This window comes from Mus musculus, chromosome 11 (assembly GCF_000001635.26).
Source record: "Mus musculus strain C57BL/6J chromosome 11, GRCm38.p6 C57BL/6J".
NCBI classification, from domain to species: domain Eukaryota; kingdom Metazoa; phylum Chordata; class Mammalia; order Rodentia; family Muridae; genus Mus; species Mus musculus.
In genome coordinates, this window is record NC_000077.6 from 4,480,448 (window position 1) to 4,505,973 (window position 25,526).

At 45.6% G+C, this 25,526-nt stretch overlaps 1 protein-coding gene across 7 annotated transcripts in view; it reads right to left on the bottom strand.

The window, feature by feature from the left end:
• Nucleotides 1-419: 419 nt before the first annotated feature.
• The window catches only part of Mtmr3 (myotubularin related protein 3), a 113,997-nt gene continuing 88,890 nt past the window's right edge, over nt 420-25,526 (bottom strand). For 2 of the 7 annotated variants that reach the window (XM_006514845.4, XM_006514846.4), the window contains 13 exons: nt 23,585-23,698; nt 18,441-18,646; nt 17,484-17,615; nt 16,891-17,002; nt 12,272-12,467; nt 11,360-11,545; nt 10,531-10,701; nt 9,175-9,320; nt 6,787-8,185; nt 5,432-5,542; nt 4,916-5,004; nt 4,224-4,250; nt 420-2,492 (listed from right to left, as the gene is read on the bottom strand). In XM_006514845.4, coding sequence (XP_006514908.1) covers nt 2,321-2,492; nt 4,224-4,250; nt 4,916-5,004; nt 5,432-5,542; nt 6,787-8,185; nt 9,175-9,320; nt 10,531-10,701; nt 11,360-11,545; nt 12,272-12,467; nt 16,891-17,002; nt 17,484-17,615; nt 18,441-18,646; nt 23,585-23,698 — 3,061 coding nt within the window. In that variant the 3' untranslated portion in view covers nt 420-2,320. The other 5 variants (XR_003949519.1, XM_006514848.4, NM_001373897.1 and 2 more) reach the window with 5 other exon arrangements.

A 25,526-nucleotide genomic window follows, 5' to 3' on the forward strand; every position in this document is an offset into this window, starting at 1 on the left:
ATAAACACCCAAGGTTGTAAGCACTGAAGAGGTTCTTAGAGAGCCCCAGGGCAGTCAGCTGCTGCTAGGCTCAGTGGCTTTACAGTGTGCCAGCCTGTGTTAAATGACAAGTTCCCATCTGAAAGGAGACTCTACAGGCTAGAGGTACATTGACTACCATGGATATGCAGTTGGTCCTTACGATGACTGGTGCTCTGCTCTCTCTCAGCTTAGCAGACCTCACAGGCAAATCCTTGAGAAAATGGACTAGAGTGCTTGGACATCTTGGGAAGTCCCTTTGCCAAGGTCTAGAGTTGAAATGTGCAGTTTTCCTTTGCTAAAGGTCAAATTCCCAGCAGTTCCTCAAACCACTGCTCCTATGTAAGGGGAAAAGGGACAAAGAGAGTTTAAACTACAGGGCAAAGAATTAGAACTCGTTCGCAGATGCCACCGTGCGGACACTCAACTTTATTCACTTTATCTATATATTTAACAATTCTAAAGTATTTACTTCTTGCTTTGACAAAAAATGAAAACTATAGGAGCGCTGACTCCTCTTTAGGAGAAAAGGTTCTATGTACAGCTATGGAGTTACGCTTCCTCCTTTACATACAAAGAAAATATTAATAAAAAAGTGCTTCATTGATCAAAAAGGGCTAAGAGCTGCAAGCATTTATTCACACTGTACAACAGACCCAAGAAACCCGTATCATAACCTCTTGGCACCTGTCACTAGGAACTGCACAATCTTCAATTATACCAACCTTTCCCCACCCTAACTCCAGACCACAGAGAGCATGGAGCACGTCACCCTGTTTCACCAAGCTTGGCCCTGCCTGACTTGCTTCTGGAGGGATGAGCAATACTCTGATACTGCAGCCTTCCCTTCAGCAGACTAGGGAAGGCTTCTGCTTTCTTGCATTCATACTGAGGAGCATGCAGAAGCCACCTTCCTGAGACACAGAAGGCCCATGGCCAGGTAACAGCGTCCAGAGGGGCGGGGCAAGGATATAGGCCAGGCTAGAACTGAGCTGTCTCCCAACTTCTCCCAGCCCCCACACTATAATCTGCTCTCTTACCAGTTTGCAGCTCTTAGCAGAGCTAAGCATCACCCTTGGGGGGTGGGGTGGTCACAAACATAGATGCCAACAATTCAAAGCACAAACCAAAACTGCTCTCCACCCTTCCCATACCCACCTCCACCACAGATAACTACTGGTTGAAGGCTCTTTTTGGACCACATCAAAGCTCACTGAGGAAAGGTACCCCGAATCTCCTCCAGGCCATGTCATTTTCTTAGAGCCCTACAATCATCAAGGGCTCTTCACTGATAGATAACAGGAGTCAGACATGTGCCCACTCAGGCAGCCAGAAGCAGGACAAGGGGCTCCTGGGTCCTTCCTGCTGCCCCAGAAGTAGAAGAGGAAGGCTGATTGTGTGCAGAGCTTTGGAACTGTGGGGACTCTGTCCCTCAAGGGGAGATGCATGATTGGTTTGCTTTGGAATAGGAGACTTGTGGAACCCTGAGTCTGGATTTCCCTGTGTTGGCTGAGGAAGAGATTGCTTGTGGAACCCAGAGGGGGCTCCCAGGTGCCTCGCTCAGTGCAGGCCTTGACCACTGCAGGAGGATACTGCTTTCTGGCCAGTCTGTACCTTTCTGTCTAGAAGCCCAAGGAGGCAGAGAGAGCCCTACCCAATCTTGGTCATGTTAAAGTTGGGATCCACATGGGCCAACATCTAGCCCCTCAGTTAACTCAAAAGCAGCACATACCTCTCGTTTCAAAGTGAGGCCTGGGGAGTAGCTCACTGTGTGCTTTCCTCCCAACGCCACCCTGCTTTTTGTCTGTGAGGTGGGATGGCCCTATCCCTCTCAGGAACGTACTCTCAAAAGGGCTTCCAGCCTCCCCAGCAGCAAGGTTTACCAGTCAACTCTGACATAGCTGTGATGTGAAGAATGGTTACCAATGGGAGGCTGACTTTCTGTCCTGCTGTCTCAGGCCTTCATTCTGGCTCCTCCCACAGGGAAGCACTGAGTGATCTCACAGAATGACTGACAGCAAGCGGCTCAGCAGTTATAAGAGCCTGGCAACCTCTGGGCTTCCATTAAAAAAAAAATTAAGACAACTGGGATATTTTTCTTTTTAGAAGGCAAAGAAGAGGATGGAAGGGAAGGGGAGATGAAACAAAAATCAATTTACAATCCAGTGGTACATCCCAATCTCTGTACAGGTTATTCCATGCCCCCATTCCAAAATGTATGGGCCTCTTGGACTGCCCAGGCTGTGTGTGAGCCTGTTAAAGGAACAGCAGCATGGCCTCTGCCACCCCGGGTCACTGAGCTTCAGTTTGAAGTGGCAGCAATAGGCTTATCCAGTTCAAGGTCAATGCTGGAGCTTGTAGGATGGAGGCTGCTATAGCAAGACTTGCACACTCGACTGGGTTCAAAGAGCTGCTGGCTAGGAACCGGAACCTTCTGGTTACAACAACTGGAGCAGAATACATTCCCACAATTCCTTGAGACAAGAAGAAAAAAAAACAACGTTAGTTTCAGCTGTTGGTTTTTGTGAGAGAAAAAAATAACTTCAGAGAGCAGCATTTGGTGTGTACCGTCTGGATGTGCTAGAAACACGTTCATTTCCCCAGGCCAGGCTAGGAAGAAGCTCAATAGGAAGATAAGTCTACCCAGTGCAGTCATTTTCACCTCCACCAAGGATGACATGTGGCTGCCTTACCACTCTGGCACAAGGCTGTCAGGGATGCATAGGAAGATGCTCAGAAGAGCTCTCTGTAGGCAAATGAGCCCCGCACTACAGCAACTGCCAGCTCAGTGCTGAGTACTGGCCCGGGGATGTACCCAGTGGATGCACTAACCTTGGCACTGGCCATCTGGGTAGCCTGAGGTCAAAGGGAGACCAAAGTCAAGTGGAGTCAGCCTGTGGGCCCCTCAAAGACGAGAAACAACTATGCTGCCCAGCTGGGGATGAGAAACTCTGGCTTAACGGTCACTGCCTCAGAGGCAAGTTGGATGCAGACTGCTGACAGCAGCATGCAAAGCCAAAAACCAAAGCAGCACATGACACATGCTCAGCGTGAAAAGGGGATGGAAGGATGAGGCCGTGGAGAAACACATGCATCCCTATTAGACAGTGGTCAGTCAGCTAGGGCTCACTGCCCTGCCCCATGCATCTCAAGGCTTCCTTCTCCTTTCTGCCCAAATTCCTAGTCCTTTGCATCTTTGCAGCACAGGTCTGCCCATACCCTCCAGCCCTCACTCCACCACATACAAACACACACACACACACACACACACACACACACACACACGGAAGGTAATCAACACAGTATTAAGTATCCTACATTTGCTGAGCCCGGAAGTACAAAGCAACCACTGGCCAGCTCAGCACAGGGAACCCCAAGGCACAGCTCTCCAGAGCTGAGACGAGGGAGTTAACATAGCAGAAAGGCTTCCTCTGCACTAACCTCTCAGCCACTCTCTGCAGAATACAGACCACACTGGGGAAGGAGCACTCAGGCACAGGAGGAGCAGATACTAAAGACCACCTGAGACAAAGCAACACTGGAGAAGGGAAGATAGGACACAGGACAACAGGACAGGGAACGAGAACACAAAGCCTTTTGTTCCTAGAATGTAGGAAACACTTTATACCTTTCTAAGAAGCACGAGTCAGCAAGAACTTGTGGTTACACGGGAAATCTTCTGAATGTTTGTACTTGTTAAACAGACCTGCTGAAGTTTAGCTTAAAAGCCTGATATGAGTTTGATCAATTAAGCTTTTCTATCTGACTTCCCTTGGGAGACCCTGAAAGACCTGAGTGGAATCTTCCACACTAAGTGATTCACTTCTGTCTCTATAAAATCTAAACAAGGGAGTGATGCCATATGACCTGAAAGTTACTAGCATCATCCTGGCATCAATGAATAACTGTCACCTCTCCCTGACAAAAAAAGCTCTGAAGCCCACTGGCTTTCCCCAAAGACGAGCCCTGCAGGAGCATCCCTTCTCATCAGGAGTCTCAGAGCCCAGCTGGCCTGGACAGTCCAGAGGGGAGCACACGGCTGCAGCGGACACACCCCTGGCAGCTTCTTCCATCAGTTGCTATGGATCTCCCATGCCCACCTGCCTGCCAAGGCCCAGTGCGTGCAGAAAAGGAACGGCAGCATTAGTGTGGAGAAGTTACTGTGGCTGTGCAGGCATCACAGACAAGTTGTTGTAAATGCTCACCACGTTTGATCGACACAGTCAGTGTCCCTGCAAGGAGGGGAGAAAGAGCTCAGAGAAGCCACTTGGTCTAGGGGTGCAGGTTGGGGGAGACCCATGGTTCTAAGAGTATCATCTGTCTACAGAGAGATTTTTCCATTACTTTCAATACAGTCTCACTTCCACCTGTGGGCTATTGTTCAATTCTGATAAACTCCTATTCTAGGAACACCGAACATCTCCCAGAGAGTCACCACCCCAGCCAGGGCAAAGCAGCCTTAGTGACTCACTCCCCAACCTAGGAAAAAGAAATTGGGAGCAACAAGGACTGGAAACTGTCCTCAGCTGTGTATACGACTCTCCAGCAGCACAGGGAGCAGGAAGTAGAAAGGAGTAGGAAAACCAGGCTCCTCACCTATGCTAAAACTGTTTTCACTCAAAGTAGCCATAACCAGTTTTATGCTGGAAATAAGAAATGAAGATCTGAATGGTAGCTTTTAACTACCAATCTGGGAAACAAAACAAAGTATGTCTACATTTCAAAATGCAATGGTGATCACTGAATTGGAAAAGAGTCCCCAAATACAGTTCCAGAAGGACCAATTTCAGAGGCATAGAAACACAATCCCCAGGGCAGCTCACACAGGGCACTGCTTATAAGACGCCAAGGTTCAGATTCTGTAACCCGTCCCACCCTAAAAGCCACCCAATGGCACCTGCAGTGGTGCTTCCTACTGGCGAGCCAGAAGGCACTGTCACAGGCATAGCAGTGGGCAGCCAGGTGGTCAGGTAGCCAACGAGTCATCTGTAAAACACATGGACCAAGTTAGTAACAAGAGGTGGACCAGTCAGCTGAAGTCAACAGAGCCACACCAGGGGGAGCGAGAGCCACAAGGACTACATGTGCTCCAGTGGTACCAGCCCAGCAGGCCTGCTAACAGTATAAGAGAGGTGTCCAAATTGTTTGCCTGGAGGAGGCGCCAATCTTCTAAGACAAATTGGCCCAGTGGCACCCTGGGTTGTTATGAGAGCTGGCAGAGGCAATGGAGAGAAAAGGGCCAGCTCACTGATGTCCCTGTCTTACAACTGATGGATGTGGGTTCTCTAAAGCCGAGGTGCAGAGGCAGGCTGACTGTGAGTTCTTCCTTGGTCAGTGGCATGGGGAGGGGCTGGAATGGAAAGCTGTAGGACACCTGTGTGGTTGGCACGCAGAGCAGGGGCTGAGCCTGTACCTCTGTGTCCTGTTTATCCACCTGCTCCCAGCTGGCTTCAGAGAAAATCTCTGTGCTGCAGCGAGACACACAGTTCTGATCCAGATTGCTTTCCGAGTCGGGGATTGAAGTCTGTTGGCAAACAAACACAGCTCAACGGAGTGAACCTGTCTCCTCCCAGAGGAGGAGCAGAGAACTGGGGTGGGTCTCTGCGCAGGCCTGAGTGCTAAGGTGCCAAATGTGCAGTCATACCAGCCATCCAGACTTAGGCTGGTCAGATGCAAGAGGGGCTGCACTCAGAAGGACACATGGATTTTGTGAAGTGACATGGCGTGGAAAGATGGGTTGGTTATAGGGTCCAGGAAGCCACTACTGAGCTGAAGGGAGGAGCTCCCTGTGTCAGCTGTTCTTGTGGGCCTGGGGATTCAGTCCAGCACTGAATGAAAACAGTGACTTGAGTGTGCCCTCCTTTCTTCTGAGGGGCTCTTTGGGACAATGAGAAACCAGTATTTAGTATGAAGAAAAAGCCAAAACTTCCTTTGGTTGCAAAGTCACTGAATCTGGGATGATTACTCCAGAACCTGCCTTACACTGTCAGACCCATCAAAGAAGAAAGCCCCTCTGGGGGCCCAGGAACCCTGGTACCCTCATTTCTAGCCACCAAGCCTCATCAGTACTAAGCCCTCAACAATGCTTTAAAAACAAACAAAAATCAACCCCTTCTCTCCATTTCTCTTGCCAGCACCTGCCACAGAGTGGGTACAAACACTTGTTCAAAGAGAGCAAGGCTCTCAATACTCCCAAAGTCTGGGAAAGCAGGCAGCTCACTAGTGGCTCAGGCGGGACAAACACTCCAACATAACAGAATCAGCACTGCTCTATCAATGCCATTCTGAACAGGTGTGCAAGCCCTTCTAAACATACCTAACACATGTGTTTTATTTTGGGGTAGAGTGAACTGAGATAGGTGCTCACTTTGTTGTCCAGGTTAGACCAGAACTCACTATGTAGCTCAGGCTAACCTCAAACCTGTAGAAATGCTCTGCCTCAGCCTCCCTTGATTACAGGCATGAGCCACAAAGCCTGGCTGACACAGGGACCCTCTGCAGAGATTTGATTCCCCTGTCATGCATATTAACTCACCTCTTTTTCTTAACTTCCTACAAGGGAATAAGAAGCCAGCTCAGCAGAAAAGAGGAGGACTGCTGTCTCCATGGCCAAGGCCAACTCCCAAACAATCTCTCTCGACATTGAGACCTTTCTAATCCTTTCAGAAGTCTGTTTCAATAACCATGCACTGGGTGCAAAGGGTTATTTTGCTGGCCTCTGCGTGCCGTCTCCTTGGAAGGCTTCAAAGGAATCCTGACCTAACTTACCACTTCATCTCCAAAGTCTCCATTGAAGCGCAGAGAGCTGGTCAGGTACTGGCTCTCCAGGCGACTCTTCAACTCCTGGACTTGTTTCTTCAAGGTCTCCACTTCCTGCTGGTGACCAGACTCTATCTGTCGCAGGCGCTGTTGGATTGTGTCCGTGTACACAGGCATGCCATCGTCATCCAGGTGGCTGCGGGAAGGCTGGTCAGGGCTGCTGGTAGTGGATGGCCTCCCTGAGTGGCTATTCAGCCACTTGTGGTGCAAGTTCCTCGAGTACAAGTGAGCAGAGCTACAGCTTGTGGCAGACAGCTGGTGGCTCAGTGAGTCCTTGCTCCTCCCAGCCTCCCAATTGGCACAATGCCCATTGGGTGTGGGGTACTTCTGAAGGGTGTCAAACCCTGCAGGCTGTTCTGAGGCCTTGTTTTCAGTCTCTAGGGCACCGTTGCACACAATTCCCTGTCTACATTTATCTAACGGCAAGGCACAAGGAGCCTGCAGCAGGCTAAGGGTGTTGCCAGGGGATGAAGTCCTGTGTAGCACAGAGTCCCACTGGGGCCTCTCAGCAGACCTGGGCTCTGGTGCTACAGGAAGCATGTCCTTGCCACTGAATCTACCACTGCTTGCTGGGCAAGGTCTGTGATGGAGCTGGGGCCCACTTTCTGACTTTACCTTATCTTCGAGTAACATGTGCACGGAGTTGTTGATGTGTGGTCCTCTTGTCTCGAATGGGACTTGGGAAGGCAGCAGAGAACTAGACTGTGAGATACCAAGGCCAACTTTTGCATCTACTGGGACAGCAGGAGCTACATTCTCCCTGTCCTCTGCAATATTCTCTACTTGAGGCTGTTCTACAGGGACCTCCTGGGAGTCCTCTCCCCTGAGAGGAGCTTGGAGTGAACTAGAGAGGACATTGTGCCCATCCTGATGTTCAGGAATACCCTGGGAGAACAAAGAGAGGCTGGGGCCTTGATGGCTTCTTAAAGTAGCGTCATCCAGCTGTGGTTCTTGGTAAAGTACAACGGGGCCCTCGGCCGCCATGCTACTTTCTTTTGCTAGGGGTGCCTCCTCTTTGACCTCTGGCACCTCAGTGTGCCCCCTGTGGGTAGGCTCTTCTACCCCACTCTCCTCTTTGGTGGCCTCTTGCAAAATGTTCTCCATCTGCCCTTCAGCCACTCCGGCTGCCACAGAAAGCTCAGCACCTCCGAGCAGCCTGCTGGGCTTGCGCAGGCTGTCCATAGCAGGCACCTCTTCCCCAGCGCTGGCAAAGCTGCTCAGCTCCAGCGAGCGCCCGTGCTCCTGCCACTTCTCATTCAGGCTGGGGTCACTGCTGCGCCGGCTGGCCAGCGGCACCATGTTTTCGCAGGTTGTGGTCAGATTGTCAAATGATCTAGTCTTGGGTAGCCTAAAAAGAAAAGGGTTTAGGGAAAATGAGAATCTGAGAGGCGATCTAGAGGGCCCCAGAGGACAACAGGTTTTTCATAAGCTACTGTTTCACAACTGGGCCATCGCAGCCACATCTCTAAAATGAGGCTCAGACTCCTAGAGCGTCACGGCTCTCCACAGGTACTGCCTGCACTTCCTCACTGCCAATCCCCACCCCCACATAAGCTACCAGCATACATTATTTCTAGAAGGCATCCTTTTACATTTTCCTCTCTTTATTTTTTTTGATTTTTTTCAGACAAGAACACATGTATTCCAGGTTGGCCTCACACTCTCTATTTGGCCTAGCAATGACCGTGAACTCCTGATCCTTCTGTCTCTACCACCAATGTGCTGGCAGTACAGGAATGTGTCACCAGGTCAGGTTATGCAAAACTGGGGCTCAACCCATAGCTTCATGCATCTGTAGCCTTCACAAGGCATCCCTCGAAATGGTCTACACCTCTCAGGTAGTGGCAAAGGAACTTGCTGGTCCTTTGTACTAGACATTTTAAATTCATTTATTATCTCTCACTCTGTTCTTAATAAAGCATATTCACAAGTTGCAAAACCAGTTTCTCTCATCTTATAGCATCTGACTTTCAAGCTTCAGAAGACTAACCAGAGCAGGGAGCAGGGTATGAACAAACCAAAGTCCACAAAGACTCCACAGATGTGCTCCACTACCGAAAAACCGCTCAGTGCAGGTGGCAGAATAATGTAGGGACAGGTCCAATTCATTTTCAGAAATAAGGCTTACTATCTTTCTTAAGAAACTAAACTTCAGCCAGATGTCGTGGTTCAGGCCAGTAACTCGAACACACACATCACTGCAAGTCTAAGGTCAGCCTTGGAGGCAGGGAAGGGAGGGAGAAGAAGGGCAGAAGGCAGGGGAGAGGGGATACCACCACTTAAGAAAGAAGAGCACCATTCAGGACTTAGGACTTGTGGCATCAGCTTTGGGCTCACCGGCTCAGTGGGGGCTCATCAGGGCTAGTGCCTGGGACTGGGTATGGTGCACAGCTGTCATCTGTGGGGGTAGATGGGGATGGGCAGGGAAGGTACACTGCGCTCCACAGCATCAGATTCCGCACATGGCACACGGGGTAGAGCACCTGAGGAGAAGGGTGGGGAGGACACAGGTTTATGCATGTTCCAGTAAATCCCTTAGACATGCCTGGAATGACAAAGCAAGAATGAACACACCTAGGTGGGCCACTCAACACAGCTGGGTCACAGATCAACAATGAGGTGGCACCAGTAAATGAAGGTCTATCTCCCAAGAGAATAGATATAGACCCAGGGTTTCTGTCGGCCAATACTCTTTACTTAAAAGCCTCTCGTGAGCATGAAAATCTAATGGGTCCTTTAAAGGCAGACTTCGTATTAACTATCTCAGTTGGTCTTTACTGAACGACAGGCTTTCATCAGCCTGATTTACCGAGTAAGAATTGTTCTGTTACATGGTGAATGTGTCTGTTTCACTAAAGCTTGGCTTCAGTGAAAGCTGTAAACCTATTTTATAGAATCCCTTAAATTAATCATGTGAAAATAAGGGTATTTTCCTACCCCTTACTGCCACTTTCCCAGCAGGCACAACGAAGGGAAGGAGAGACACTGTAAATCTTTTCTTCTAACTACTTAACTGTGATTCGAAGTGTATTAATTGCCCAGCAATGTAATATAACCTCTGATTAGCCTGCATGGACCTCTAAGGGCTTAAACTGCATTCGACAAAGGGAAAACCAATACATTTTGATACACAGACATACTGCCTCTCTCTCTCTGGTTAGCAGAAGGCATTCTTTTGAGGGAACAAAGTGTTAAAAGGCCTGGCAGCTCTCATGTGTGAAGAGAATCACAGACAGATAGATACATGCCAACAGCAGAAAGAATTTTATGTTGAGACAGAGCTGAGTGGGTCCCATTGCCTGGCTCATGGGAGAGTAGCCGGAGCCTGCTGGCTAATACTTCTTATCTACGCAAACCATCTGAGAGAAGGAACCTTAATGCCTTTTCCTCCAGAGAGTGGAAACGTGTTAGGACTACGCTGAGCAGTAGCGGAAGTACAGGCAATGATTCATGACAAAGGAGGGATGTGTTTTACACCCAAACCACCTTGAACCTGAGTTGGTCATGGACAGGCATTATCAAAAAATAGGCTTACATAGACAGAATGGTGGAAAATGGAAAAGTGGAACCAGTACCTTGAGACAGCTGACACGTTTTTCACAAAAAACAAGTACTACTCAAACCAGCTCCCATATGCGCCCCCACCCTCAAACTCTTTCTGCTGATCACAGAGACAGGCTAAAGGGTACATACGGCTTCTGACTGAGATGAATACAGTAGGTTTTTGAAAGCCTTGTTGCCTGCTCGAAGAAGTGACCACACAGAGCATGTCCGTTCCTGAGTCTGCTTTTCCCCTCTCTCTTTGGCGTTGTTGCACAGGAATGTTCCAAAGAGACAGGAATAGGTATGCTGTACCAGTTTCACCTGCAAAATTCCAATCAGACAAAATGATACAGTGGGGTACATGGTCTCAGAAAGGAGGTCAACCCAACTCTAGACAGTTCACCGTGACATCCCTGAGAACACTTCAGCTCACTCAGGGATGTAGGCTGTATATGCATAGGCAGCTAATATATGGCACCTCCTCTTCACAGTTACCAATTGCAGGGCCTGACCCCAACTACCAGCACTCCCATGTCAAAGACATACTAATGCAAGAAGCATAGTGGAGAAATGCTAAGCCAGTCAGAAATAAGGGGATAGAAGCTGGAGGACACAGTAACGGAGGGCTCAAACAGGAAGAGGACATCTTTCATCAAAGGAGCTAGCGGGAGCAGAAAACATGGCAGACAGCACCAGTAGAGACTGGAGGGGAGCACGGCAGATTCAGATAATTTCTATCTCTAACTACTTTTTAGACCATATACTTTAGAAGCCAACTCTATGTTTACAGAGGAAAACCTGGTGCGGCTAGATTCACTGAGTGAAAGTTAAATGCTGTTGCTTTTAAATAAAGCAGTCACTCCTTGATAAGTTTGAAAAATGCATAGTTTTAGGTAAAAATGACCCCCTAACACTTGTATCAGCATCCCTCTAGGTGTATATGGGTCCCAAAATGTAGAATCATGAAGTCCAAACTCACAAGGAATGCTTCGTTGAACTCAAAAGAGCAAGGAAACTGCCTCTGAAGTTGATGAACACAGTCAAGCCATTGTAGAAACACTGGGCAGCGCTCATTCAGATCATCTGAGTCCTCCCCATGACCACACCGGTCAGCAAACTTATGGCCAAAATCGAGCCATTCCATCTCCACCAGGACTTGGAAACCCTGCAGGGAGGCACCGAGGAGAGATCACTTGTGCAATACTGTCTCACCTGTGACATCCTAAGCTCCATGTCACCAACAGTCAATCTCTGGCATAGGCTCAGAGCCAAAGGCTCTCTCCCTAATGGTTCACACATTTTTATACAAACGCCTCAATTTACCAACTCTATTCAGGATCCAGCTAAAGGACACTGACTATCTAGCTAGCTATTTGTGCAGTCACTCTCATTTACTACACAAATGCTGCCTGCCTACCCAAATTTCTCTCTTACTAATTTTCACCTTTGATGTTATATTTATAAAGCCGTATTTGTAAAAATTCTTCCCCAGCAGCAATTTTTATAAATATTTGTACTTTATGTCACTTTATGCTTTTGTTCTTCTATATTTAACCCAACAATGATTATTTCAGGGCAGATGTTTCTCCAGAACGCCAAGCAGTTCTGTCTAAACCTACTATCCTAAGCATGTGGGTGTTCTTTTAAGCCCATTTTTCCTGAAGTAGACAAAATCTTTCCAAGTGGAGATGCTGCCAAGGAAACATGTCTGTATCCTCAATGCCTGTCACTAACCATAAGACTAGCCATATAGCTCTAAGTGATGGATGCATGATTATGACAGAGTACACTTTCTGAAGACTTCGCTTCCATCCCCAAATTGACATACAACCTTCCTAAAGGTTTCCCCAACCTACCCTGAAATACTCTTCCCTCCCTCAGACACACTTACCTCTATGGTTCGGTAATAAGGGTCAAGTAGGAGCTTAGCTAGGGCCACAATCTGGGGAGTCCGATCCCAGCCATCGGAGCAGTGCACTAGCACTGGTCGCTGATCACGGTCCACAGCATGCACCACGAGAAGTGCCGACTTCAGAAGCACAGATAGGTGATGGAGCCACTTTGTACTTTCAAGGGCAGAAAGCCAACTAAATAAAAAAAGGGAAGATAAGGAAATAGTGATTTTTATGATTTTATGTCATCATGTCCAATGCCTGCCAAATTAAGAAGCAATTCCACGAGACCTTTGTTTCCAAAGTGATTTTTATTAAAAAGTTCATAAAGAATGTCCAGGTGAGATTCAAGCTCCACAATCAAGAAAAGTCAGTTTTAGGGAAAAACAAACTAAAAATCAACAGCAACCAAAAACTCCTGTAATTAACAATGCTATACTGTACCCGGCACTTATTTTTAATTTTTAACTTTGTGTAAGGAAGTAGTGTATTGTGAGGAGGCCAGAAGAGGGTGTCAGAGCCCCTAGGGCTAGAGTTACAGGTGGCTGTGAGCAGCACAATGTGGGTGCTAGGAACCAAACTGCAAAAGCTGTACGTGCTCCTAATCACTGAGCCATCTCCCCAGTACCCTAACCTCACCCCTCCCCTCTTCTTTTTTTTCCTCCCCGAATATGCTGGGAATAAAATCCAGGGTCTCTCTCACACTTGCTAGTTAAGTTCTACCACTGAGCTATGCCCCCACCCCTGGTTCTGATACACACACAAGTACATGCTCCTCCCACCCCACATTTAATGAGTTTGAGACAGGGGTCTTGTTATGCAGCCCAGGCTGATCTGGAACTCAGTTCTCTTGGATTAGCCTCCAAGTGCTGGAATGTACCACATCTACTCTTCAAAGATAATTTGTCAAAAGGGAAGTGTGTGTGTGTGTGTGTGGGGGGGGGTGGCGAGTAGTCCTAGACTAGTACACACAGTGTAAGAAATTGTCTTTTGGCAAACACAGGAATTGTTCAAACATTACCCATCACCCACTGTTAAGCCTTGACTACTTACTGACTAAAATCACAATCACACAGTCCATTATGATCATTAGACTCATGAGAACTGGTACAATGACTATATAATATTGCTGAGTTAGACTGGATCCAGAAAGAGGACTCCACCTTTTTCAAAATCCTTTAGGGTATCTGATAAAAAGAACTGCCTCTTTGGTTTGAGGTTACATAGCTTACCATCCCCACAAATGTGTTGACATTTTGTTCCATGTACTTCTTCCTCCATCCCTCATTCCCCCAAACAACTTCTGTTTATTTTTTTCCCAAATGTGGCTAAATTTGTAGTTTAAGGCCACAAGTCTAGCCCTTTAAACACTGAAAGATAAGGAATAATAATTGTCCAGGATCTTTGAGAAGGCTTTGCCAAGACAAGCTCTAGATAAGGTCTATAGGAAAAAGGAAGAATGAACATGAATGTTATTAGGAGTCTAAGAAAGGGAGATCTTTCCTGCCAGGCAAGCAAACAGCAGAACAGGGTATACAAGCCCTGTTTTCCTAACTATTCTGTGACTCAGAGGCTGATACTATGTTGCCATCATCATTATACCCCAAGCTTTGCCCCCAAATATAGGAAGAGTCCTTCTATTTAATGAATTATAAATTTGTCATAGATAAATTCAACTTCAAGATTCCCTATCTTCTAGTTAGACACACTTAAAACCCTTTCTTGATGGATCAGATGTGTTCTCTTTTGTTTTCAATCAGAGGGCTGATAAGTAATTATGAACATTCCCCTGCTGCTGAAGCAGTAAACAAAACCCAGTAGAGGGAGGTTCCTTTGACCCCACTGACCATGAAGTAGCAGCCGGTGCTGTCAGTCTGGGGGTGGGGGGGTGGGGTGGTGGTGGTGGTGGTGGGGGGGGGCGGGGGCAGCCACCACAGGAGGCGCCACAGCAGTGGAACAGAAGCACACCACCCTCCAGCCCTCCACAGCCGCAGACAGGTGGCCTGCTCAGTGTCCATCACTGCCAGAGCATCTTTCCATCCATAAAGGAGATTTAACTGCCCAAATACTACAAAGCACTGTCTCTTTAACAGATCCTCCATTCACCTGGACAAAGATGGGTGAATTCATTGTTTGCATTCAAAATAAAGTTTTGCTTTTTAATAGTTTCTCTCTCTCTCTCTCTCTCTCTCTCTCTCTCTCTCTCTCTCTCTGTGTGTGTGTGTGTGTGTGTGTGTTCTACACAAGAACAACAAAGTGTTGCACTGAGCCATCTTTCTGGCCCTAAAATTGAGTTTTTAAAGAAAGAAATTAAGTATCTGTGAGGTATGAGAGACTACACAGTACTGATCCGGTCTTTTTATGACAAGTCTCTGGCCCAGAGCTAAGTGACAGATGCAAATGGAAAATCCTTAAGAGAAGAAGACAGTTCTCCTTTGGTCAGTGTGGTGATCTGAATGAGAATGGCCCAACAGGCACATACATTTAAATGCTAAGTCACCAGGGAGTGACACTATTTGAAAGGATTAAAAGGATTAGAAAGTGTGGTCTTGCTGGGGGACACTGATTTGAAATGCCAGGGTAGGCTTTGAGGTTTCAAGTCCAAAAGTGCTAAGTCAGGAATCTCTCTCTGCCCGCAGACCATGACATAGCTTTCAACTGCTGCGCCAGTGTTTGCCTGCCTGTGTGCCACTGTGCTCCCTGGCATGATGCTAATGAACTAACCTCTGAGACTGTAAGCCAGCCCCAAGTAAATATTTTCTTTCAACTGGATATAGTGGCGCAGGCCTTTAATCTAAACACTCTGGAGGCAGTAGACAGACCTCTGTGAGTTAGAGGCCAGCTTTATTTATGAAGCGAGTCCAGGAGAAGCCCCGTCTTGAAAAAACAATGGAACACACCTTCACTCTCGGCACTCAGGAGGCAGAGGAAGGTGGATCTCTGTGAGTTCAAGGCCAGCTTAATCTGGAGTGAGTTCCAGGTCAGCCAAGGATACAAGGTAAGACCCTATATAGAAAAGAGAAGAGAGAGCGAACGCCTTTAATCCCAGCACTTGGGAGGCAGAGGCAGGTGGATTTCTGAGTCCGAGGCCAGCCTGATCTACAGAGTGAGTTCCAGGATAGCCAGGGCTAAACAGAGAAACCCTGTCTCGAAAAACCAAAAAAAGAAAAAAGAAAAGAAAAGAGAAGAGAAGAGAGAGGAGAGAAGGGGAGAAGGGAGAGAAGAAAAGAGAGGAGAGGGGGAGGAGAGGGAGAGGGAGAGGGAGAGGGAGAGGGAGAGGGAGAGGGAGAGGGAGAGGGAGAGGGAGAGGGAGAGGGAGAGGGAGAGGGAGAGGGAGAGGGAGAGGAGAAAACTGCCTTGGTCTCGATGCCTTTTTTTTTTCCTTAGATTTTATTTATTTTACGTATATGAGTACACTGTAGCTGTCTTCAAACACAACAGAAGAAGGCATTAGATCTTGTCACAGGTGACTATGAGCCACCATGTGGTTGGTGGGATTTGAACTCAGGACCTCTGGAAGAGCAGTCAGTGCTCTTAACCATTAAGTCCAGTCTTGATGTCTTTTTACAGCAACAGAATAGTGACTAAGAGTCAGACACTGCTTCATCCTCAGGGCTGACTGCTACCATGTACATGAGTGGCACTCATATTGTGGCAACAACCAACAGAAAAGGGTTTGCTGCTTCTGTTCTGAGGCCTGAGATCTATTATGTGCTGCACATCCAAACCCTGTGACAGAACTGTGTTACCCATGTACCAGTGAGGCTGGGTACCCCAAACAAAAACTAAAGGTCAACTAAGAAATAACTAGATTGGAAAGAGCCTCCAAATTGATTATCCAATACCAAGTGATCAGTCCTGAAAAAAAAAAAGTAACACTATATGGACTGAACAGATAATATTTATATACTTAGAAATATGCACACACATTGTAGGCATATGTACTATGTGAAGATGTGTCTCTTTCCTTCTTTGCCTGCTTAAGGCACCTTCTGATTGGTCAAAATTAAAAAAAATCTGATGGCCAAGAAGGTGAGGAGGTTAGAAAGTGGGACATTAGCAGAGAGAAGAACTCTGGCAAAGAGTTCAGGCACAGGAGTTTTCTCCGTCCGGGCTTGGAGGAAGTCGGACATATGAAACTGAGGAGAAGTAACCAGCCATGTGGCAGAGATAGAATAGAATAACAGGATAATTACTTACGGGCTAGCTGGGAAACAAAGTAGGCATTTATTAGTAAATGATAAGCCTCCGAGTTGTTATTCGGGAACTGGGGCAGACATAGAAAGCCTGAATAGCCACACACATTATAATAGGGGTGGAGAGAAAGGGGAGGGGGAAAATGATGTAATTATATTTTAATTTCAAAAATAAATTAAAAACAACAACAACAACACAAACTCTGCAAAGGAGCTGGACTATTTTTTCCACAGTTGATGTTCTATGCTGTAGAAAAAAACAGCTTCTAGGCCAAGAAGACTATCAACAGGGATCAAAAGTATAACTAAGGGTCACTAACAAACAAAAGATACCTCTAAACTCATTTAAAATCAAACCAAACCAAACCCAGCAATACAGCGGCAACAACAAAAGAAGCATACGCATTAAAGCCAAGCCTTACTTTCCAGGATCTGGCATCTGTGTGCACAGCAGCCGCAGAGACTGGAAACTCCTCCGGATAGAATGTATGTTTGCCATTCCCATAAACACAACTTCACAGTTAGGATAATACTCTGTAGAGAAAAACAATTTAAAAAAACCCACAATACATTCAAGTTAAGGATCTCACCAGCAAATGTAAAAGCAGCAAAGTAGCAGCACTCAAACAGCAGGGCCGTGGCAGAGTCAGAAAGGGCGGAACACTAGAGCTCTGTATTTACTACCTCCAACTGACCCCGCTTTTCTAAGAAGTCCGTGGGAGTGGCAGGAAGCTAGTGATTCACTTATGTACTGTGAGAGACAACAGATTGAGAAACAGAGCCTCTACAGACCTGTGGGCAGAGACCAGCTTTCCTATCCTTGAGGTTGGTACACAGGAGGAAGATGGTCTGCACCTCAGCCAAAGCTCACAGAGGTCAAGGATCCAGAGAGACGGCCTGGCTTTCTGGATGCAGGGCAAAGAACGCGCTTTGCCATTTACTTTAACTGAAGCCTAGGCTGTGAGTGAGGGGCACTGACAAGGACAGATGATGCGGGGACAGACTATACACCCACCTGGGCACTCACAGCCTCCTCCTTTGGCTCGATTTGCCACAGCTGCTGCATAGGAGCGTGCATCCAAGATCAAAAGCTTCTGGGGCTGGAGAGCTAAACTTTCTGCTCCTGAAGTATTTGACAGAGAGGAATCTGCAGGCATCAAGAAGGGGATAAAAACTAAGCAGACCCAGCTCTCCTAGAACTGTGACTATCTAGTACCAGAGGCACATATTACAGTAAAAACAGAACAAAATGAACTCCAATCAATGGAGCCGCCTAGCCAGACCTGGTTCTTGCCTTCAGTGTACCCTCTGCCTCTTGAAATTGATAAGGATTTATTTTCCAAAACCAATTCCCAAAGCACATTAGATGAAACTCCCACTTCACCTAATGTCTTACCCTCATTTCTACCCCTGTAGTCCTTTCATAAAAGCAGGTATTTTTCTCCACAGACTGGAGACAACCCACATCCTCATCCAATTACTTCATTCTTGTCACAATGGCAAGGAAGACAACATTTGCCTTGAAACAAAAGATTTTCCAGTGCTTTGTCAAGACCTGTCCCTCCTCAAACAAACTCACTGAATTCTCTCTTATAAAAGTAACTTTAGGGCTGGAGAGATGGTTCAGTAGTTAAAAGCACTGACTGCACTCCCCTGATGTGTCTGAAGTCAGCTACAGTGTACTCACATACATTAAACAAACAAATACATACATACATACATACATACATACATATTCAAAAAAGAAAAGTAACTTTATACAGCCAGGTGTGATGATGTATGCCCCAACAATCAGGAAGTAGAGGCAGGCGGTTCTCTGTGATGTCAAGGCTAGCCTGGTCTAAATAGTGAGTTCCAGGACAGAGATTCAAAAACTCTGATTTAACATTGTATCATTTAAGGAAAAGGCACTTTAAGATAAGCTTTTCGGATGCTTTAAAAAACTGCTGCATGGGCCTAGTGAGCACCTTACCGAACTCCACATCTGAAAGATCCCCTGCGTTGGGAAAGTCCCGACAACTGTTCCGAGTGGAAACCTTGCTGATACTTGACTGAGAGTCAGAAGCACAGGCTCTGGCCACTGACTGCACCAGATGTTCATCATCAGCATTTCGCCAGCCCCACCAGCTAACCTCCGGTTGTCCGCAGCGGGCAATGACAGCTCCATTGCTCTGGTGCCTGTGGGGAGACAACAGTGAGTGTCCTTCCCCAGTTTCCCATCTGGAAGCCCCTCATCCCCTCCCCTCCTGAGTGTACTGTTTCAAGGCCCCATCTGATGCTCTGCACTCATAAAAGGATGGAAATTGATTGTAAATAGCCTGATGCTTTCTCAATCATCATCTCATGATAGTGCTCTCTGTAAAGTTACCAACAAACGGTAAGAGAATATTCTTAGAGAAAATGAACTAGCACTCACAGTTTAGATATTCTGAATCTTTATTTTTGGGAAATAAGATTTTAAAAAAAAAAATCTATAAATATTATACCAGTTCTACTATGTAATAATTAAGCACAAACACCCATTTCTGATACTGAATCCAACACATAAAGCTGCTAAGGTACAAAACAAACTGTTCTGCCTCACTTCTGAAGGTTTACTGCAGTATCCATATATTCACTACTGCTGGCTTGATGATTCTTTCCAAACACATCCCATCTCTGCAAATACAACATTCTCTTGGCCTACAGTGAAATCCTTTTACAGCTCTCCAGAGATGTCACGTGTCACAAGTTAGTCTTACTATGGACACAGTGCTCGATGCCCAGTCATGCTTGCTCAAGCATCTCAGAGGGAAGAAATCACAACCCAGCAAACTATACTCTGACAGATTCTTTTCCAAAGCCAGAAATGATTCTCAGAGTCCACTCTGAGATGCTACTAAATTTTCATGTTTTCCAGCATGTCAATTAAAAAGTTGGAAAAATGTAATATTTAGTTGTAAAAAAACAAAGTTTAGACCCATGCTATGCCATAGATAAATTGGAAAGTGTCACATAGAGTGAAGTGAGCCCATCACAAAGGACATGAGTTGTTAAGATGTATTACCTAGTCAGAATAGGCAAATCTAGAGAAACAGTGCATTCCTGGCTCTAGCTTGGGATAGAGCAGTTGGGGAAGTAAGGAATGACTGCCAATGAGTGTGAGGTTTCATTCTGTTCAATGAAAATACAGTAACACTGTTTGTAGAGGTGGGTTAGCACAACTCTAAATGTAATGTAGTAAAGATTGCTAGATTGTATTAGCATACCTAAAGCTTCCTTAAGGTTGAAGTGCTATAAAAATGGAGAGCTCAGTGGTTAAAGCACTGGACCCACTCCATGCCTGAACTCATGTAAACGGAGAAGGAGGCACTGACTCAACAAAGCTGGATCACATGTGCTGTGGCATGTGTGCTTGTACACACACACACACACACACACACACTAAACAAATAAAATTTTATAAATCTTTTAATTAAAAAATATTTTTGCTCTGTGTGTGTGTGTGTGTGTGTGTGTGTGTGTGTGTGTGGCTACAACTGAAGGCAGCTGTGAAGTCCAGTGGGGGAGGGGTGCCGGTGACCAAACTCCATTGCCCTGGAAGACCAGCATGTGCTCCTCACCACTTAGCCAACTCTTCAGCCCCAAGAAATACTTTACAAAATCTGGTAAGCAATATTCTACCAATTCTATATACTGAAGAAAATGCTCATATTCTTTAAAATGCTCTTGAATTTGCACATGCAAACCTGCACACAGATAGTAGAGATGGGTTTACACAGAACACAGTATTCCATTCCTTTTTCCTTTTTTAGGAAATAATGTGAGAAAATATAATCCTTAAATTCACAAGCACTAGATTAAATGTGGTGGTAGCAAATCCCACTAGAGTAGTCTGCTTAGAGGTTTTCAATCCCACCTCACCTTGAGTTGCGAACAGCTCGCAGAACACATCATTACCAACACCGCATGGGCTCACACTCAAATCAAACAAATGATGTGAAATTCCATGGTTTTTGCTGCGTCTCCCTATCAGGCTGAAAACCACAGATCTGAAATGACTGCAAACTTCCCAGAAAAGGGTGAAGGGACCTTTCCTGAGAGGCCTCTGTCTCTGCAAGGCTTCCTAGCACAGAGGCAGAACAGCAGATGGCACTCTGGTCTTGGGTTTTCAGGGCCAACTGGGTCACTACAAGTAGCAGTAATTGATCTCCTAAAAAGCTTTGTATTGCATGAAAGCCCACTCAATGACAAAAGTTACAATCACTTTAAAATTTAAAAGAAAAAAGAAAATTAGATAAAACAGACATTTTACCATCTTAACAAACAGAACTTGCTAAAATACAAAAAGGTAAAAGGTCTAGTAAAAAAAAAAAAACTTACTAAACATGGAATGCTTCCATTGTACATGAAGATGCAATGGTTTTAACTGCCTCTAATCCAATGGTCAGGCAAGCTCTCTATCTGATAAGGATCACCATGCACACAGAGATGCTGTAAGCTGCACAACAGATGGAAGTCTCTCAAGATCTTGCTGTGTTAGAGCAACTCTGTAGCTCTAATCAGGTACTGGTTCAGGCCAGTATTGCAAAGTAACTGCTGCGAATGACTTTGCTGCAGTCCACACATAACTAAATCTGGGAAATGCTGGATTTAGGGGCATTTTGCTATTTGTGGTGGTTTGAATGAGAATGGCCCCCACAGGTACATATACTTAAATGCTTAGCCATAAGGAGTGCCACTATCTGAGAAGGATTAGAAGCTGTGGCCTTGTTGGAACAGGTGTGACTTGTTGGAGGAAGTGCATCATTGGGGATTGGCTTTAAAGTTTAAAAAAAAAAAAACCCATGCCAAACCTTGTCCCTCTCTCTTGTCTCTTGGCCTGCAAATCAAAAAGTAGCTCACGGGGACTGTTCTAGAGCCCTGAGTGCAGCCATGCTTACTGTCATGCTGCTAAGGAACTAAACTTCTGAAACTGTAGCCCCGTTAAATGCTTTCTTGTAAGAGTTGCCTTGATCATACTGAATAAGACATCATCTCTGCTGGCACTGAAAAGTGGTGGAGTGTCCTGAACATTCTTCAAGACACCCCCAACAAAACTAAACAACACAGGGATCCAATTCTGAGATAAGAGACATAAGACACATGCCCTTCAATAGAGAGCAGCTCCAGGAAGCCTGCTTGATTTACAGAACTATACCAAGAACTTTCAACCACAATCTTGGCAGGTTTTCTCTCAAGGATTGATGGTGACAATTTCTACTTATCCACATAGTCTAGGTATCTAGAATGAGCAACCCTAGAACTCACACCTTCCAGAATTGAATTACAGAAAAGAAAGAAAAAAAAGCTAATTAAAAAACAAAAACGTATTCTAAGGAGCTCTTCTTAGCTAGCATACTTAAGCTTTCTGCCTAAAGGAAGAAAAATGGCTTTTACTGAAAGCCTTTTACTCAGAAAGAGTACTTCCCCCTTCTGCTCCAAGTCACAAGTCTCATAAATGCCAGGCAGTCGATCTACCACAGCTGTTGGTCCATCCAGCAGCCAGCTGCTTTCCCAGCCTCCCAATCCCTTTAGCTTCCTGTTCTCTAATTCCATGTCATTCTCAGTGCCTGAGTGACAGGTAAATTTGGTGACCTACTTTGGTGTCTGAAAACAAAACTGATGAAAATGGACACTGAAGGCTTAATGGGTCCTACTGAGCCACAGGCAGTGTCCTTCACGTTCAGTATTCAGGGTGGCATCAGAACTTGCCTTCGATAGGCTAAATGAACAAGCTGGTTACCTTCCCAAGACTGTCACAAGAAATATACCTTCCTAAAGCCTCAATATTGGAGTGCAATAGGTCCTGGTGTGGTACTTTTTAACTAAGCCATTGTTTGGCTCACTTTGGTCAGTCTAAAAGGTCTACAAACCACAAAGTAAAATGGAGAATGTTAACATTACAAGACATAATACGACTTCCTAAAAATTTAACATGACTGTGTAACAGCAAATTGGTCACTAACTTATAAAGCTAGTGCTTAAGTATGTACTCTATTTCAAATGTCACTTAAAGGCATTAAAGTGTTAAGAGGACCTCGTTTACATACTATAGCACATCTGTGTATCACCAACCCCTTTTTAAAATGTGCACCCTTAGCCCTTATATAGATACCATTCCCTCATAGTAAAAACCCCTATGCAGGCAGAGGAAGGCTTGTAAGAAGCTCATGACATATGCAGCTCTCCAAGGGTTGTAACAGCAGCAAACACTTGCTGGGGAAGAAAACTTTGGTAGACATGTCTGTAGTGTCTAGCTAAAGCCAATAATGTGGCTGTCACGAGTTACCACTCTGGGGAGTCTTCCAGTGATACAGCTACTTCTGAATCTTCTATAGCCCTCCAGCTCATCCTTTACCCACACACACTCCTAGAAGTGACCTTAGAAGCTCCCCGAGGTCAGCAAGACAGCCTCAGGTGGAACCATTTCTTAGGTCTGTAGTCAGTGTCCTATCTGGGATTTATAGAGGGCTGTTCATGTCTCCCCACAAGATATTACTCTATAGCTCTCATGTCTTGTGTCTCTGAAACTTTCTGTCTAGCCACAAGTGATTCTAATTCATCTCAAAACAAGAGTCCTTCCTTCCACATGTCACATGTTAAAGTGACAATCACAAACACCATTAGAGTTCATTGAGCTCTATTCTAAATCTCACCAATCTTTCAACACAAAAGTCCTGTTAATCATCTGAAGCTAAATACAATGAATATAAGAAAAAAATGTTATTTTTATTTTTTTTAAAGATAGGGTCTCCCTGTATAGTAGCCCTGCCTATCCTAGAAGTTCTTACATAGACCAGGCTAATCTTAAAGTCGCAGTTATCCACCCGTCTCTATCTCCTGAGTGCTAGGATTAAAGCTGTGCATTGCAACAGGTGGCCCAGCACTGCTCTATTGAAATATTCTCATCAGGGTTCCCCTGCATTGCCAGCTGCTTCTGCTCTGGACACAGTGAGTGCTGGTGTTTTTCTTTCTGTAGACACAGCTTTAGCAACAAGGAAGCATGCACTTGCCAGGGACTGTCGCTGCCAGGTCAGCAGCTGTCAGGACAGTGAGCAGTAGGGAGAAGTACCTGGAGCTGGTCTGCTTACATACCTGTAGATGACAGCAGGGATGCGCTTCCAGGATCTGAAGCCTGCCACGCTTTCCAGCTCTTTGTCAGTGATCCAAGCAGGCACTATGAGCTCTTGTGGATAACTACCACATAATCTGTTGGAAACAAGAGAACGGTGGTAAGAAGGAAAGAAAAGGGGAGAAGATGGAGGAGTGAGAGAGGGGCAGAGGGATAGGACATGAGCTGGCACAGGAACACTATTCATGCCATTACAAAGCCAGTTAAAAAGGCAGTGAGGTGCTTGCCTAGCATGTTCAAGGTCCAATATTCATTCGCTAGCACAGGAGAAAAAAAAATGGCAGACGAGAAATCAAGGGGGCATTATTTGAGGTTGTTTTGGTCTCCTTACCAGAATAGGCAGCCATAATGTTTGCTTATATTATACAAATTATCTTTGATGGTTCAATCTGGTGCTGCCTTTTGGAATCTGATAATCTAACAATGAAAAAAACGAGAGTTGAGGGACAGTCTCCTTCTCCATAAAAATTCTCTGTTGTAAATTGTGTGCGTGTGTATAAGTACAGAAAGAAATATCTATGTCCCCTCTCTTAGCTTCAGTCTTCCAGGCTCTTTGTCAAAATGAAGCACGAAAAGGACGAAGTCAGATCGCCTCTTCAGATTAACTTCTCACCTAACTTGAACCAGTGTCCTAATTCTTTTTTTTTAAAAAAGATGTATTTATTTTATATATGTGAGTACACTGTAGCTGTCTTCAGACACACCAGAAGAGGGCATCAGAACTCATTATTGATGGTTATGAGCCACCATGTGGTTGCTGGGAATTGAACTCAGGACCTCTGGAAGAGCAGATGGTGCTCTTAACCACTCAGCCATCTCTCCAGGTCCAGGGATGTCCTAATTTTCAGTAACAAGTACAGCCAGGAGTTATACAGATGCCATACACACCAATAATCCCAATGAGCCAAATTAGTAATGTGAGCAAGCTATTAACCATGATTTCTATAAAATACACGTCAGAAGAAACTATTTCCTGTTCTCTCTTCCTCGCACTTTCACTCCCTTGCTTGCTCATTTTAAAACAAAAGGTGTTTTTGCATTCTAGTCAGATTTATTTTATTCACAGGACACTATCACTAGGTAATCTTCCTTTTGAACACTGAAAGCAGTATGAAATTTAGTCCTAAAACTCAAAAACTATCTGTGCTGGCTAGTTTTTATGTCACCTTGACAAGAGCTAGGGGACATGTGAGAAGAAAAGCTAAGAAAATTCTTTCATTGGACTGGCTTATAGGCATTTTCTTGACTGATGAATGGTGTGGGAGGGTCCAGCCCACTGGACAGGTGATCCTGGATGGTATAGAAATCAGTTGAGCAAGCCATGGAGAGTAAACCAGTACGCAGTACTTATCGATAGCTTCTGTCCTTGCCCTGAGGTTCCTACCCGGAGTTCATGTGCTGACTTCCTTTGATGACTATGATGTGGAAATATAAGCAAAATAAACCTTTTCTTCTTGAAGTTGCTTATTGGTAATGGGTTTTATTTCAGCAATAGAAACCTTAACTAAGATGCCATCACCTCCATCACCCTGCCCTCCTCTATGCATCACAAGGAGACTTGAGACATAAGGGTTCTGATTACTCAACACTACACCTCGTTCTTTCCTCCCCATTTCCAGAAGATAAAGAACCAGAAATTTAAAAGCCACTGAGCCAGAAGGATGGTTGCGATTGAGAATAAGCTACGCAAACTTCCTAACACCCATTCAAACTCTTTTTTTGTTTTGTTTTGTTTTGTTTTTCGAGACAGGGTTCTCTGTATAGCCCTGGCTGTCCTGGAACTCACTGTCGACCAGGCTGGCCTCGAACTCAGAACTCTGCCTGCCTCTGCCTCCCAAGTGCTGGGATTAAAAGCGTGCACCAACACTGTCCTGCTCAAACTCTTTAAAATGACCTGCGACAGTG